At 45.0% G+C, this 19936-nt stretch overlaps 1 protein-coding gene across 1 annotated transcript in view; it reads left to right on the forward strand.

The window, feature by feature from the left end:
• The window catches only part of LOC144733223 (E3 ubiquitin-protein ligase TRIM11-like), a 34148-nt gene extending 15474 nt beyond the window's left edge, over window positions 1-18674 (forward strand). The window contains exon 6 of the mRNA XM_078615018.1: window positions 17726-18674. Within this exon, the coding sequence (XP_078471144.1) occupies window positions 17726-18270 (545 nt within the window). The 3' untranslated portion in view covers window positions 18271-18674. The remainder of the gene's footprint in view (window positions 1-17725) is intronic.
• Window positions 18675-19936: the final 1262 nt, after the last annotated feature.

Here is a 19936-nt window from a genome sequence, read left to right on the forward strand (position 1 = left end):
CACGAGTGTACATCACTACACTATCACACACACACACACGAGAATACATCACTACACTATCACACACACACACGAGTGTACATCACTACACTATCACACACACACACACACGAGTGTCCATCACTACACTATCACACACACACGAGTGTACATCACTACACTATCACACGCACACACGAGTGTACATCACTACACTATCACACACACACACGAGTGTACATCACTACACTATCACACACACACACGAGTGTACATCACTACACTATCACACACACACACGAGTGTACATCACTACACTATCACACACACACGAGTGTACATCACTACACTATCACACACACACACAGTGTACATCACTACACTATCACATACACACACGAGTGTACATCACTACACTATCACATACACACACGAGTGTACATCACTACACTATCACACGCACACACAGTGTACATCACTACACTATCACACGCACACACGAGTGTACATCACTACACTATCACACACACACACGAGTGTACATCACTACACTATCACACACACACACACACGAGTGTACATCACTACACTATCACACACACACACACGAGTGTGCATCACTACACTATCACACACACACACACACGAGTGTACATCACTACACTATCACACACACACGAGTGTACATCACTACAATATCACACACACACACGAGTGTACATCACTACACTATCACACACACGAGTGTACATCACTACACTATCACACACACACACACGAGTGTACATCACTACAATATCACACACACACACGAGTGTAAATCACTACACTATCACACACACACGAGTGTACATCACTACACCATCACACGAGTGTACATCACTACACTATCACACACACACACGAGTGTACATCACTACACTATCACACACACGATTGTACATCACTAAACTATCACACACACACACGAGTGTACATCACTACACTATCACACACACACACACACACGAGTGTACATCACTACACTATCACACACACACACACACGAGTGTACATCACTACACTCACACACACACGAGTGTACATCACTACACTCACACACACACGAGTGTACATCACTACACTATCACACACACACACGAGTGTACATCACTACACTATCACACACACAGTGTGTACATCACTACACTATCACACACACAAGTGTACATCACTACACTATCACACACACAAGTGTACATCACTACACTATCACACACACACACGGGTGTACATCACTACACTATCACACACACACACGAGTGTACATCACTACACTATCACACACACACACGAGTGTACATCACTACACTATCACACACACAAGTGTACATCACTACACCATCACACACACGCGAGTGTACATCACTACACCATCACACACACACACGAGTGTTCATCACTACACCATCACACACACGAGTGTTCATCACTACACTATCACACACACGAGTGTACATCACTACACTATCACACACACGAGTGTACATCACTACACTATCACACACACACACGAGTGTACATCACTACACTATCACACACACACACGAGTGTACAGTACATCACTACACTATCACACACACACACACGAGTGTACAGTACATCACTACACTATCACACACACACACACGAGTGTACATCACTACACTATCACACACACACACACACGAGTGTTCATCACTACACCATCACACACACGAGTGTTCATCACTACACCATCACACACACGAGTGAACATCACTACACTATCACACACACACACACACGAGTGTACATCACTACACTATCACACACACACACACGAGTGTACATCACTACACTATCACACACACACACACGAGTGTACATCACTACACTATCACACACACACACGAGTGTACATCACTACACTATCACACACACACACACGAGTGTACATCACTACACTATCACACACACACGAGTGTACATCACTACACTATCACACACACACACACACGAGTGAACATCACTACACTATCACACACACACACGAGTGTTCATCACTACACCATCACACACACGAGTGTACATCACTACACTATCACACACACGAGTGTACATCACTACACTATCACACACACACACACACGAGTGTACATCACTACACTATCACACACACACACACACGAGTGAACATCACTACACTATCACACACACACACGAGTGTACGTCACTACACTATCACACACACACACGAGTGTACATCACTACACTATCACACACACACGAGTGTACATCACTACACTATCACACACACGAGTGTACATCACTACACTATCACACACACACACACACGAGTGTACGTCACTACACCATCACACACACACACGAGTGTACATCACTACACCATCACACACACACACACGAGTGTACATCACTACACCATCACACACACACGAGTGTACATCACTACACTATTTCACACACACGAGTGTACATCACTACACTATCACACACACGAGTGTACATCACTACACTATCACACACACACACACGAGTGTACATCACTACACTATCACACACACACACACGAGTGTACATCACTACACCATCACACACACACGAGTGTACATCACTACACTATTACACACACACGTGTGTACATCACTACACTATCACACACACACGAGTGTACATCACTACACTATCACACACACGAGTGTACATCACTACACTATCACACACACACACACACGAGTGTACATCACTACACTATCACACACACACACACGAGTGTACATCACTACACTATCACACACACACACGAGTGTACATCACTACACTATCACACACACACACACGAGTGTACATCACTACACTATCACACACACACGAGTGTACATCACTACACTATCACCATCACACACACAAGAGTGTACATCACTACACTATCACCATCACACACACGAGTGTACATCACTACACTATCACACACACACACACGAGTGTACATCACCACACTATCACACACGCACGAGTGTACATCACTACACTATCACACACACACACGAGTGTACATCACTACACTATCACACACACACGAGTGTACATCACTACACTATCACACACACACACGAGTGTACATCACTACACTATCACACACACGAGTATACATCACTACACTATCACACACACACACACACACGAGTGTACATCACTACACTATCACACACACGAGTATACATCACTACACTATCACACACACACACGAGTGTACATCACTACACTATCACACACACACACACGAGAATACATCACTACACTATCACACACACACACACGAGTGTACATCACTACACTATCACACACACACACACACGAGTGTCCATCACTACACTATCACACACACACGAGTGTACATCACTACACTATCACACGCACACACGAGTGTACATCACTACACTATCACACACACACACACGAGTGTACATCACTACACTATCACACGCACACACACGAGTGTACATCACTACACTATCACACGCACACACGAGTGTACATCACTACACTATCACACACACACACGAGTGTACATCACTACACTATCACACACACACACGAGTGTACATCACTACACTATCACACACACACACAGTGTACATCACTACACTATCACACACACACACGAGTGTACATCACTACACTATCACATACACACACGAGTGTACATCACTACACTATCACACACACACACACGAGTGTACATCACTACACTATCACACACACACACAGTGTACATCACTACACTATCACACACACACACGAGTGTACATCACTACACTATCACATACACACACGAGTGTACATCACTACACTATCACACACACACACGAGTGTACATCACTACACTATCACACACACACACAGTGTACATCACTACACTATCACACACACACACGAGTGTACATCACTACACTATCACATACACACACGAGTGTACATCACTACACTATCACACACACACACGAGTGTACATCACTACACTATCACACACACACACAGTGTACATCACTACACTATCACACACACACACGAGTGTACATCACTACACTATCACATACACACACGAGTGTACATCACTACACTATCACACACACACACGAGTGTACATCACTACACTATCACACACACACACACGAGTGTACATCACTACACTATCACACACACACACACGAGTGTGCATCACTACACTATCACACACACACACACACACGAGTGTACATCACTACACTATCACACACACACACGAGTGTACATCACTACACTATCACACGCACACACGAGTGTACATCACTACACTATCACACACACACACGAGTGTACATCACTACACTATCACACACACACACACGAGTGTACATCACTACACTATCACACACACACACACGAGTGTGCATCACTACACTATCACACACACACACACACGAGTGTACATCACTACACTATCACACACACACACGAGTGTACATCACTACACTATCACACACACACGAGTGTACATCACTACAATATCACACACACACACGAGTGTACATCACTACACTATCACACACACACACACACACGAGTGTACATCACTACAATATCACACACACACACACGAGTGTACATCACTACACTATCACACACACACACGAGTGTACATCACTACACTCTCACACACACACGAGTGTACATCACTACACCATCACACACATACACACGCGAGTGTACATCACTACACCATCACACACACAAGTGTACATCACTACACTATCACACACATACACGAGTGTTCATCACTACACCATCACACACACGAGTGTACATCACTACACTATCACACACACACACACACGAGTGTACATCACTACACTATCACACACATACACGAGTGTACATCACTACACTATCACACACATACACGAGTGTACATCACTACACTATCACACACACACACACACACGAGTGTACATCACTACACTATCACACACACGAGTGTACATCACTACACTATCACACACACACACGAGTGAACATCACTACACTATCACACACACACACACGAGTGTACATCACTACACTTTCACACACACACACACGAGTGTTCGTCACTACACCATCACACACACGAGTGTACATCACTACACTATCACACACATACACGAGTGTACATCACTACACTATCACACACACACACACGAGTGTACATCACTACACTATCACACACACACACGAGTGTACATCACTACACTATCTCACACACACACGAGTGTACATCACTACACTATCACACACACAGAGTGTACATTACTACACTATCACACACACACACACAGAGTGTACATCACTACACTATCACACACACGAGTGTACATCACTACACTATCACACACACACACACACGAGTGAACATCACTACACTATCACACACACACACACACACGAGTGTACATCACTACACTATCACACACACACACACACGAGTGTACATCACTACACTATCACACACACACACACACGAGTGTACATCACTACACTATCACACACACACGAGTGTACATCACTACACTATCACACACACACACACGAGTGTACATCACTACACTATCACACACACGAGTGTACATCACTACACTATCACACACACACACACGAGTGTACATCACTACACTATCACACACACGAGTGTACATCACTACACTATCACACACACGAGTGTACATCACTACACTATCACACACACGAGTGTCCATCACTACACTATCACACACACACACGAGTGTACATCACTACTCTATCACACACACACACGAGTGTACATCACTACACTATCACACACACACACACACGAGTGTGCATCACTACACTATCACACACACACACACACGAGTGTACATCACTACACTAACACATACACACACGAGTATACATCACTACACTATCACACACACACACAGAGTGTACATCACTACACCATCACACACACACACACGAGTGTACATCACTACACTATCACACACACACACACACACGAGTGTACATCACTACACTATCACACACACACACACACGAGTGTACATCACTAAACTATCACACACACACCGTGTACATCACTACACTACCACACACACACAGTGTACATCACTACACTACCACACACACACGAGTGTACATCACTACACTATCACACACACGAGTGTACATCACTACACTATCACACACACACACACGAGTGTACATCACTACACTATCACACACACACACAGAGTGTACATCACTACACTATCACACACACACAAACGAGTGTACATCACTACACTATCACACACACACGAGTGTACATCACTACACTATCACACACACACACGATTGTACATCACTACACTATCACATACACAGTGTACATCACTACACTACCACACACACACACGAGTTTACATCACTACACTATCACACACACACGAGTGTACATCACTACACTATCACACACACACGAGTGTACATCACTACACTATCACACACACATAGTGTACATCACTACACTATCACACACACACACACACGAGTGTACATCACTACACCATCACACACACACACACAAGTGTACATCACTACACTATCACACACACGAGTGTACATCACTACACCATCACACACACACACACACACGAGTGTACATCACTACACTATCACACACACACACACGAGTGTACATCACTACACTATCACACACACACGAGTGTACATCACTACACTATCACACACACACACGAGTGTACATCACTACACTATCACACACACGAGTGTACATCACTACACTCTCACACACACACACGAGTGTACATCACTACACTATCACACACACGAGTGTACATCACTACACCATCACACACATACACACACGAGTGTACATCACTACACTATCACACACACGAGTGTACATCACTACACTATCACACACACACACGAGTGTACATCACTACACTATCACACACACACACGAGTGTACATCACTACACTATCACACACATACACGAGTGTTCATCACTACACCATCACACACACGAGTGTACATCACTACACTATCACACACACACACACACACGAGTGTACATCACTACACTATCACACACATACACGAGTGTACATCACTACACTATCACACACATACACGAGTGTACATCACTACACTATCACACACACACACACACACGAGTGTACATCACTACACTATCACACACACGAGTGTACATCACTACACTATCACACACACACGAGTGAACATCACTACACTATCACACACACACACATACGAGTGTACATCACTACACTTTCACACACACACACACACGAGTGTTCGTCACTACACTATCACACACATACACGAGTGTACATCACTACACTATCACACACACACACGAGTGTACATCACTACACTATCACACACACACACGAGTGTACATCACTACACTATCACACACACACACGAGTGTACATCACTACACTATCACACACACACGAGTGTAAATTACTACACTATCACACACACACACGAGTGTACATCACTACACTATCACACACACGAGTGTACATCACTACACTCTCACACACACACACGAGTGTACATCACTACACTATCACACACACGAGTGTACATCACTACACCATCACACACATACACACACGAGTGTACATCACTACACTATCACACACACACACACGAGTGTACATCACTACACTTTCACACACACACACACGAGTGTTCGTCACTACACCATCACACACACGAGTGTACATCACTACACTATCACACACATACACGAGTGTACATCACTACACTATCACACACACACACACGAGTGTACATCACTACACTATCACACACACACACGAGTGTACATCACTACACTATCTCACACACACACGAGTGTACATCACTACACTATCACACACACAGAGTGTACATTACTACACTATCACACACACGAGTGTACATCACTACACTATCTCACACACACACACACACGAGTGAACATCACTACACTATCACACACACACACACGAGTGTACATCACTACACTATCACACACACACACACGAGTGTACATCACTACACTATCACACACACACACACACACGAGTGTACATCACTACACTATCACACACACACGAGTGTACATCACTACACTATCACACACACACACACGAGTGTACATCACTACACTATCACACACACGAGTGTACATCACTACACTATCACACACACACACACGAGTGTACATCACTACACTATCACACACACGAGTGTACATCACTACACTATCACACACACGAGTGTACATCACTACACTATCACACACACGAGTGTCCATCACTACACTATCACACACACACACGAGTGTACATCACTACACTATCACACACACACGAGTGTACATCACTACTCTATCACACACACACACGAGTGTACATCACTACACTATCACACACACACACACACACGAGTGTGCATCACTACACTATCACACACACACACACACGAGTGTACATCACTACACTAACACATACACACACGAGTATACATCACTACACTATCACACACACACACAGAGTGTACATCACTACACCATCACACACACACACACGAGTGTACATCACTACACTATCACACACACACACACACGAGTGTACATCACTACACTATCACACACACACACACACGAGTGTACATCACTAAACTATCACACACACACCGTGTACATCACTACACTACCACACACACACAGTGTACATCACTACACTACCACACACACACGAGTGTACATCACTACACTATCACACACACGAGTGTACATCACTACACTATCACACACACACACACACATACGAGTGTACATCACTACACTTTCACACACACACACACACGAGTGTTCGTCACTACACTATCACACACATACACGAGTGTACATCACTACACTATCACACACACACACGAGTGTACATCACTACACTATCACACACACACACGAGTGTACATCACTACACTATCACACACACACACGAGTGTACATCACTACACTATCACACACACAGAGTGTAAATTACTACACTATCACACACACACACAGAGTGTACATTACTACACTATCACACACACGAGTGTACATCACTACACTATCACACACACACACGAGTGTACATCACTACACTATCACACACACACACACACACGAGTGTACATCACTACACTATCACACACACGAGTGTACATCACTACACTATCACACACACACACGAGTGAACATCACTACACTATCACACACACACACACGAGTGTACATCACTACACTTTCACACACACACACACGAGTGTTCGTCACTACACCATCACACACACGAGTGTACATCACTACACTATCACACACATACACGAGTGTACATCACTACACTATCACACACACACACACGAGTGTACATCACTACACTATCACACACACACACGAGTGTACATCACTACACTATCTCACACACACACGAGTGTACATCACTACACTATCACACACACAGAGTGTACATTACTACACTATCACACACACGAGTGTACATCACTACACTATCACACACACACACACACGAGTGAACATCACTACACTATCACACACACACACACGAGTGTACATCACTACACTATCACACACACACACACGAGTGTACATCACTACACTATCACACACACACACACACGAGTGTACATCACTACACTATCACACACACACGAGTGTACATCACTACACTATCACACACACACACACGAGTGTACATCACTACACTATCACACACACGAGTGTACATCACTACACTATCACACACACACACACGAGTGTACATCACTACACTATCACACACACGAGTGTACATCACTACACTATCACACACACGAGTGTACATCACTACACTATCACACACACGAGTGTCCATCACTACACTATCACACACACACACGAGTGTACATCACTACACTATCACACACACACGAGTGTACATCACTACTCTATCACACACACACACGAGTGTACATCACTACACTATCACACACACACACACACGAGTGTGCATCACTACACTATCACACACACACACACACGAGTGTACATCACTACACTAACACATACACACACGAGTATACATCACTACACTATCACACACACACACAGAGTGTACATCACTACACCATCACACACACACACACGAGTGTACATCACTACACTATCACACACACACACACACGAGTGTACATCACTACACTATCACACACACACACACACGAGTGTACATCACTAAACTATCACACACACACCGTGTACATCACTACACTACCACACACACACAGTGTACATCACTACACTACCACACACACACGAGTGTACATCACTACACTATCACACACACGAGTGTACATCACTACACTATCACACACACACACACGAGTGTACATCACTACACTATCACACACACACACAGAGTGTACATCACTACACTATCACACACACACAAACGAGTGTACATCACTACACTATCACACACACACGAGTGTACATCACTACACTATCACACACACACACGATTGTACATCACTACACTATCACATACACAGTGTACATCACTACACTACCACACACACACACGAGTTTACATCACTACACTATCACACACACACGAGTGTACATCACTACACTATCACACACACACGAGTGTACATCACTACACTATCACACACACATAGTGTACATCACTACACTATCACACACACACACACACGAGTGTACATCACTACACCATCACACACACACACACAAGTGTACATCACTACACTATCACACACACGAGTGTACATCACTACACCATCACACACACACACACACACGAGTGTACATCACTACACTATCACACACACACACACGAGTGTACATCACTACACTATCACACACACACGAGTGTACATCACTACACTATCACACACACACACGAGTGTACATCACTACACTATCACACACACGAGTGTACATCACTACACTCTCACACACACACACGAGTGTACATCACTACACTATCACACACACGAGTGTACATCACTACACCATCACACACATACACACACGAGTGTACATCACTACACTATCACACACACGAGTGTACATCACTACACTATCACACACACACACGAGTGTACATCACTACACTATCACACACACACACGAGTGTACATCACTACACTATCACACACATACACGAGTGTTCATCACTACACCATCACACACACGAGTGTACATCACTACACTATCACACACACACACACACACGAGTGTACATCACTACACTATCACACACATACACGAGTGTACATCACTACACTATCACACACATACACGAGTGTACATCACTACACTATCACACACACACACACACACGAGTGTACATCACTACACTATCACACACACGAGTGTACATCACTACACTATCACACACACACGAGTGAACATCACTACACTATCACACACACACACATACGAGTGTACATCACTACACTTTCACACACACACACACACGAGTGTTCGTCACTACACTATCACACACATACACGAGTGTACATCACTACACTATCACACACACACACGAGTGTACATCACTACACTATCACACACACACACGAGTGTACATCACTACACTATCACACACACACACGAGTGTACATCACTACACTATCACACACACAGAGTGTAAATTACTACACTATCACACACACACACAGAGTGTACATTACTACACTATCACACACACGAGTGTACATCACTACACTATCACACACACACACACACGAGTGTACATCACTACACTATCACACACACACACGAGTGTACATCACTACACTATCACACACACACACGAGTGTACATCACTACACTATCACACACACACGAGTGTACATCACTACACTATCACACACACACACACACGAGTGTACATCACTACACTATCACACACACGAGTGTACATCACTACACTATCACACACACACACGAGTGAACATCACTACACTATCACACACACACACACACGAGTGTACATCACTACACTATCACACACACACACGAGTGTACATCACTACACTATCACACACACACACGAGTGTACATCACTACACTATCACACACACACACGAGTGTACATCACTACACTATCACACACACACACGAGTGTACATCACTACACTATCACACACACACGAGTGTACATCACTACACTATCACACACACACACACACGAGTGTACATCACTACACTATCACACACACGAGTGTACATCACTACACTATCACACACACACACGAGTGTACATCACTACACTATCACACACACACGAGTGTACATCACTACACTATCACACACACACACACACGAGTGTACATCACTACACTATCACACACACGAGTGTACATCACTACACTATCACACACACACACGAGTGTACATCACTACACTATCACACACACACGAGTGTACATCACTACACTATCACACACACACACACACGAGTGTACATCACTACACTATCACACACACGAGTGTACATCACTACACTATCACACACACACACGAGTGTACATCACTACACTATCACACACACGAGTGTACATCACTACACTATCACACACACACACACGAGTGTACATCACTACACTATCACACACACACACGAGTGTACATCACTACACTATCACACACACACACACGAGTGTACATCACTACACTATCACACACACACACACACGAGTGTGCATCACTACACTATCACACACACACACACGAGTGTACATCACTACACTAACACACACACACACACGAGTGTACATCACTACACTATCACACACACACACACGAGTATACATCACTACACTATCACACACACACACAGAGTGTACATCACTACACCATCACACACACACACACGAGTGTACATCACTACACTATCACACACACACACACACGAGTGTACATCACTACACTATCCACACACACACACACACGAGTGTACATCACTAAACTATCACACACACACAGTGTACATCACTACACTACCACACACACACAGTGTACATCACTACACTACCACACACACACACACGAGTGTACATCACTACACTATCACACACACACACAGAGTGTACATCACTACACTATCACACACACGAGTGTACATCACTACACTATCACACACACACACAGAGTGTACATCACTACACTAACACACACACGAGTGTACATCACTACACTATCACACACACGAGTGTACATCACTACACTATCACACACACACACGAGTGTACATCACTACACTATCACACACACACACACACGAGTGTACATCACTACACTATCACACACACGAGTGTACATCACTACACTATCACACACACAGAGTGTACATCACTACACTATCACACACACACGAGTGTACATCACTACACTATCACACACACACACACACGAGTGTACATCACTACACTATCACACACACACACGAGTGTACATCACTACACCATCACACACACAGTGTACATCACCACACTATCACACACACGAGTGTACATCACTACACTATCACACACACGAGTGTACATCACCACACTATCACACACACACGAGTGTACATCACTACACTATCACACACACACGAGTGTACATCACTACACTATCACACACACACGAGTGTACATCACTACACTATCACACACACACACGAGTTTACATCACTACACTATCACACACACACGAGTGTACATCACTACACTATCACACACACGAGTGTACATCACTACACTATCACACACACACACACGAGTGTACATCATTACACTATCACACACACGAGTGAACATCACTACACTATCACACACACACACGAGTGTACATCACTACACTATCACACACACAGAGTGTACATCACTACACCATCACACACACGAGTGTATATCACTACACTATCACACACACACACACGAGTGTACATCACTACACTATCACACACACACACGAGTGTACATCACTACACTATCACACACACAGAGTGTACATCACTACACCATCACACACACGAGTGTACATCACTACACCATCACACACACGAGTGTACATCACTACACCATCACACACACACACGAGTGTACATCACTACACTATCACACACACAGAGTGTACATCACTACACTATCACACACACGAGTGTACATCACTACACCATCACACACACACGAGTGTACATCACTACACCATCACACACACACACGAGTGTACATCACTACACTATCACACACAAGTGTACATCACTACACTATCACACAAACACGAGTGTACATCACTACACTATCACACACAAGTGTACATCACTACACCATCACACACACACACAGAGTGTACATCACTACACCATCACACACACGAGTGTACATCACTACACTATCACACAAACACGAGTGTACATCACTACACCATCACACACACACACGAGTGTACATCACTACACTATCACACACAAGTGTACATCACTACACTATCACACAAACACGAGTGTACATCACTACACCATCACACACACACACGAGTGTACATCACTACACTATCACACACACAAGTGTACATCACTACACTATCAAACACACGAGTGTACATCACTACACTATCACACACACACACACGAGTGTACATCACTACACTATCACAAACACACGAGTGTACATCACTACACTATCACAAACACACGAGTGTACATCACTACACTATCACACACACACACGAGTGTACATCACTACACTATCACACACACACACGAGTGTACATCACTACACTATCACACACACGAGTCTACATCACTACACTATCACACACACACATACGAGTGTACAGTACATCACTACACTATCACACACTCACACAGTGTACATCACTACACTATCACACACACACACGAGTGTACATCACTACACTATCACACACACACGAGTGTACATCACTACACTATCACACACACACACGAGTGTACATCACTACACTATCACACACACGAGTGTACATCACTACACTATCACACACACACACACATACGAGTGTACAGTACATCACTACACTATCACACACACACACAGTGTACATCACTACACTATCACACACACTCACACGAGTGTACATCACTACACTATCACACACACACACAGTGTACATCACTACACTATCACACACACACACGAGTGTACATCACTACACTATCACACACACACGAGTGTACATCACTACACTATCACACACACACACACGAGTGTGCATCACTACACTATCACACACACACACGAGTGTACATCACTACACTATCACACACAGACACGAGTGTACATCACTACACTATCACACACTCACGAGTGTACATCACTACACTCACACACACACGAGTGTACATCACTACACTATCACACACACACACGAGTGTACATCACTACACTCACACACACACACACGAGTGTACATCACTACACTCACACACACACACACACACGAGTGTACATCACTACACTATCACACACACACACGAGTGTACATCACTACACTATCACACACACACACGAGTGTACATCACTACACTATCACACACACACACACGAGTGTACATCACTACACTATCACACACACAGTGTACATCACTACACTATCACACACACACTAGTGTACATCACTACACTATCACACACACACGAGTGTACATCACTACACTCACACACACACGAGTGTACATCACTACACTCACACACACACACACACGAGTGTACATCACTACACTCACACACACACACACGAGTGTACATCACTACACTATCACACACACACACACACGAGTGTACATCACTACACTATCACACACACACGAGTGTACATCACTACACTATCACACACACACTAGTGTACATCACTACACTATCACACACACAGTGTACATCACTACACTATCACACACACACTAGTGTACATCACTACACTATCACACACACACGAGTGTACATCACTACACTCACACACACACGAGTGTACATCACTACACTATCACACACACACACACACGAGTGTACATCACTACACTCACACACACACACACGAGTGTACATCACTACACTATCACACACACACACACACGAGTGTACATCACTACACTATCACACACACACTAGTGTACATCACTACACTATCACACACACACTAGTGTACATCACTACACTATCACACACACACTAGTGTACATCACTACACTATCACACACACGAGTGTACATCACTACACTATTACACACACGAGTGTACATCACTACACTATCACACACACACGAGTGTACATCACTACACTATCACACACACACACACACACGAGTGTACATCACTACACTATCACACACACACGAGTGTACATCACTACACTATCACACACACAGAGTGTACATCACTACACTATCACACACACACGAGTGTCCATCACTACACTATCACACACACACACACGAGTGTACATCACTACACTATCACACCCACCTCGTGTGCCGTGTCGGCCTTCACAGGTGCTCACCAACACCACTTGCCCCTACAGTCTGTGAAAGGTGACACACGGGAGATGTTTGTGTTTGTTGTACACACACAGAGACGCTGCGGCGGTGTTGATATCCACGCTGCTGCTGCTGTGATCCACTGCCTCCCACGGGCACTTCCGCACAGTGGGGCTGAACGATGAATCGATTCCAAATCGAAGTCGCAATTTGAAACAATGCGATTAGCAAATCGCAAAAGCTGCGATTTTTGAAAAGTGTTTTATTTTTTATTATTAGAACTTCATTGATTTAACTTAACAATTCTAGATTTGAAGCTTTCGTGACTGCAAGGATTCATACTCTGAGGTTGTTTCGGTAAAGTCACGTTGGTAAAATATAATAATAAAATAAAATAATAATAAATGAAAATAACTCAATTCAATCACGATGTTTCGAAGGCAACACAAGTCTCCGTCTTCAGGTGGGACCGTCACAGCTAAATGTACGGTATCACTTTATTTTATTATTATTATTTTACGTACGTGACTTTACCGAAAAAACTTAACAATTGCTCCATGTTTGATCTTTCTATTTAAATAAAATTTTTTAACAAATACATGTTGAAAGCAATTAATACATTTTAAGTTTTCAGCCTTGCATTAGAATATATAGAGCAGTTCACATTTTGATGGTATCATCACATGTTTTACATCTACTACACAGTGAATATTGAACTGAAGCGGGACTTTTAAAAATGTAGATGACGGGGCAGACAAACGCACCGCTGTACTGTACTTCTGTGCTCTCGCCAGCTGCGCCGCCTGCCTTCGCCAACGCGCGGTGACCGGCGTGGTGAAGTATGGTCAAATGTCCCCGCAACCCGCACGGCGTAGCGAGGCCCTCATCCAGCAGCGGATTTACAAAGTGCCCGTTACATGTCATCACACCGATAGCTACGCATTACAACGTTGCATAACAATGCTCATTATGAATTGCTCTATTGCAGTGTACGTGCGTGTTAGTGCACGAGTGCTGTTGTTATAGTGGTGCTGTTGTTACACGGCTACTGTGATTATCGTTACTGCAGACGGACGCTCACCGACTGTGGACCCAAACTCGGCCTACCACAAACTCCAGATTTCCTCGGATCTCAGGACGGTGACGTGGACCGCTGTCTCCCAGGGTCGCCGCGATCACCCGCACCGCTTTGATGGCTGTGCACAAGCCCTGTGCTCCGAGAGCTTCTCGTCGGGTCAGCACTACTGGGAGGTGGACGTGGGGGGTGCGGCGGGGGGCTGTGCGGTTGGAGTCGCGTACGGGACGATCGCACGGAAAGGGAGTGGTAAAGAGTGCGGGCTGGGACAGAACGACTCATCCTGGGTTTTATATAAAAATAACAACAGCTGCTCAGTGCTTCATGGTGGTGTAGCGACGTCAGTGCCGGTGAGGGATCCTCCCCGGAGAGTCGGGTGTCACCTGCACTGGGAGGCGGGGCTGCTGTCGTTCTACCGCGCCGACTCAATGGAGCTGCTGCACTCCGTCCACCACTCGTTTAGTCAACCGCTCTACCCCGCACTGGGTGTGTATCGTGATGACTCAGTGAGGATTCTGGATCTGAGTCGTGCGTGCTGAGAGCACGGAGTGTGAGCAGCGCAGAGAAACGGGCACAACGCACAGACTCGCGCACACAAAGACACAGATCCCCCGTGTAGCCTTCACAGGCTGTTGGGGCAAGGGCTGTTAGCGAGCTCCTATGGGGCCGTCCATAAATGACGTCACGCACCTGGGGGGAGGGGGGCAGACATTTGTGACGATGGGGGGAGGGGTTGAAAAATGTGACGTCACGTCAAAATGCGCAACTTAAATAAATATAGACAACACGTTCTACTTAGTTAAATAAACTTTTTTTATAAATGTTTTCTCCTACAACATAAGAGTGCAGCGCCACATTAAATATGCACTACAATGACAATAGTTTAAAGCGATTTGAAGCATTTTTTTTTTGGGGGGGGGGCAGAGCTTTGTGACGTCATATTTGAGGGGGGGGTCTGACTTTTCTGATGCCGTGTGACGAAGGGTGGGGGGTCAAAAATCGCGTGACGTCATTTATGGACGGCCCCTATGAAGGCCGGCACAGCACACTAGGGGGTGGGTGGCCAACACCACGCCCGGCCGCCTTTGTTTCCCCAGTGGTGATGTTTACACACCGTACCAGGAACTATTTTTCAGGCTGATTCGACCTAGGGGAGACCCATGACCGGTTCACCAACACCAGTGACGATTATCAGAATCGGTCCAGGCTCTCCCCTAGGTCGACTGAGCCTCAAATGAGTACCTGCTGCGATGTGTAAACATCGCCACTGGGGAGACAAAGGCGGGTCGGGCGTGGTGCTGGTCACCGACCCCCTCGTGTGCCACAGTGCCGGACTTCATAGGTGCTTCTAGCAAACAGCACTTGCCTCTACAGTCTGTTAAGGCTACACGGGGATAATTTTCTTTGGGTTAGTTTTTTGGTCTGTACGCCTTTGTGTGTGTGTGTCTTTGTTACTGTGTCTGTGCGTGTCTTTGTTCTTGTGTTTGTGTCTTTGTTACTGTGTCTGTGCGTATCTTTGTCTTTGTGTGTCTTTGATATTGTGTTTGTGTCTTTGTTTCTGTGTCTGTGCGTGTCTTTGTGTATTTCTGGGCGTGGTGCTGCCTACCCACTCCCTCGTGTGTCACAGTGCCGGCCTTCATAGTTGCTACTCGCTACGAACAGCACTTGCCCCAACAGTCTGTTAAGGCTACACGGGGGATCTTTGTCTTTAGCGTATAGAGAGCCATGTGCGTAGTGTGGGGTGGAGCGGTGGTGCAGTGGTTAGCGCACTGGTGGGGGAGGGCGGGGGGAGCCAAGCTTCTCTCTGACGTCATCGTCCCTCGCACCGCGCGCCACGTGGCGCTCAACGCCCAGAGGGCGGAGCTCCACCGCGGGCGTGCTGGGAACACGCGTCACGTGACGCTGCGGGGTGATGCGCGCCGTCCCCCTCGCGGTCACTCGCTCGTTGGGTGATAAACCCGGGGTGGGAATGGGATGGCATCACTAGGGGGGGACTACTCGTGGTGTGTGCTGAGCGTCACTGGGCTAAAACATTTTTGTTATAACCAGGGGTCGAATGACCCCCCCACCCAAACTAGTTTTATTTTACAGGGCATAGCGAGAGAGAAGCCAATTAAAACATAGTAGTAGTAGGAGGTCTTTCGCCACCAATATTATTCGTAAAGGTTTGTTTTGATTAATATTTTAATTATCTGCTGTCAGACT

Source organism: Lampetra planeri, chromosome 45 (assembly GCF_965212315.1).
Source record: "Lampetra planeri chromosome 45, kcLamPlan1.2.h2, whole genome shotgun sequence".
Lineage (NCBI taxonomy): Eukaryota > Metazoa > Chordata > Hyperoartia > Petromyzontiformes > Petromyzontidae > Lampetra > Lampetra planeri.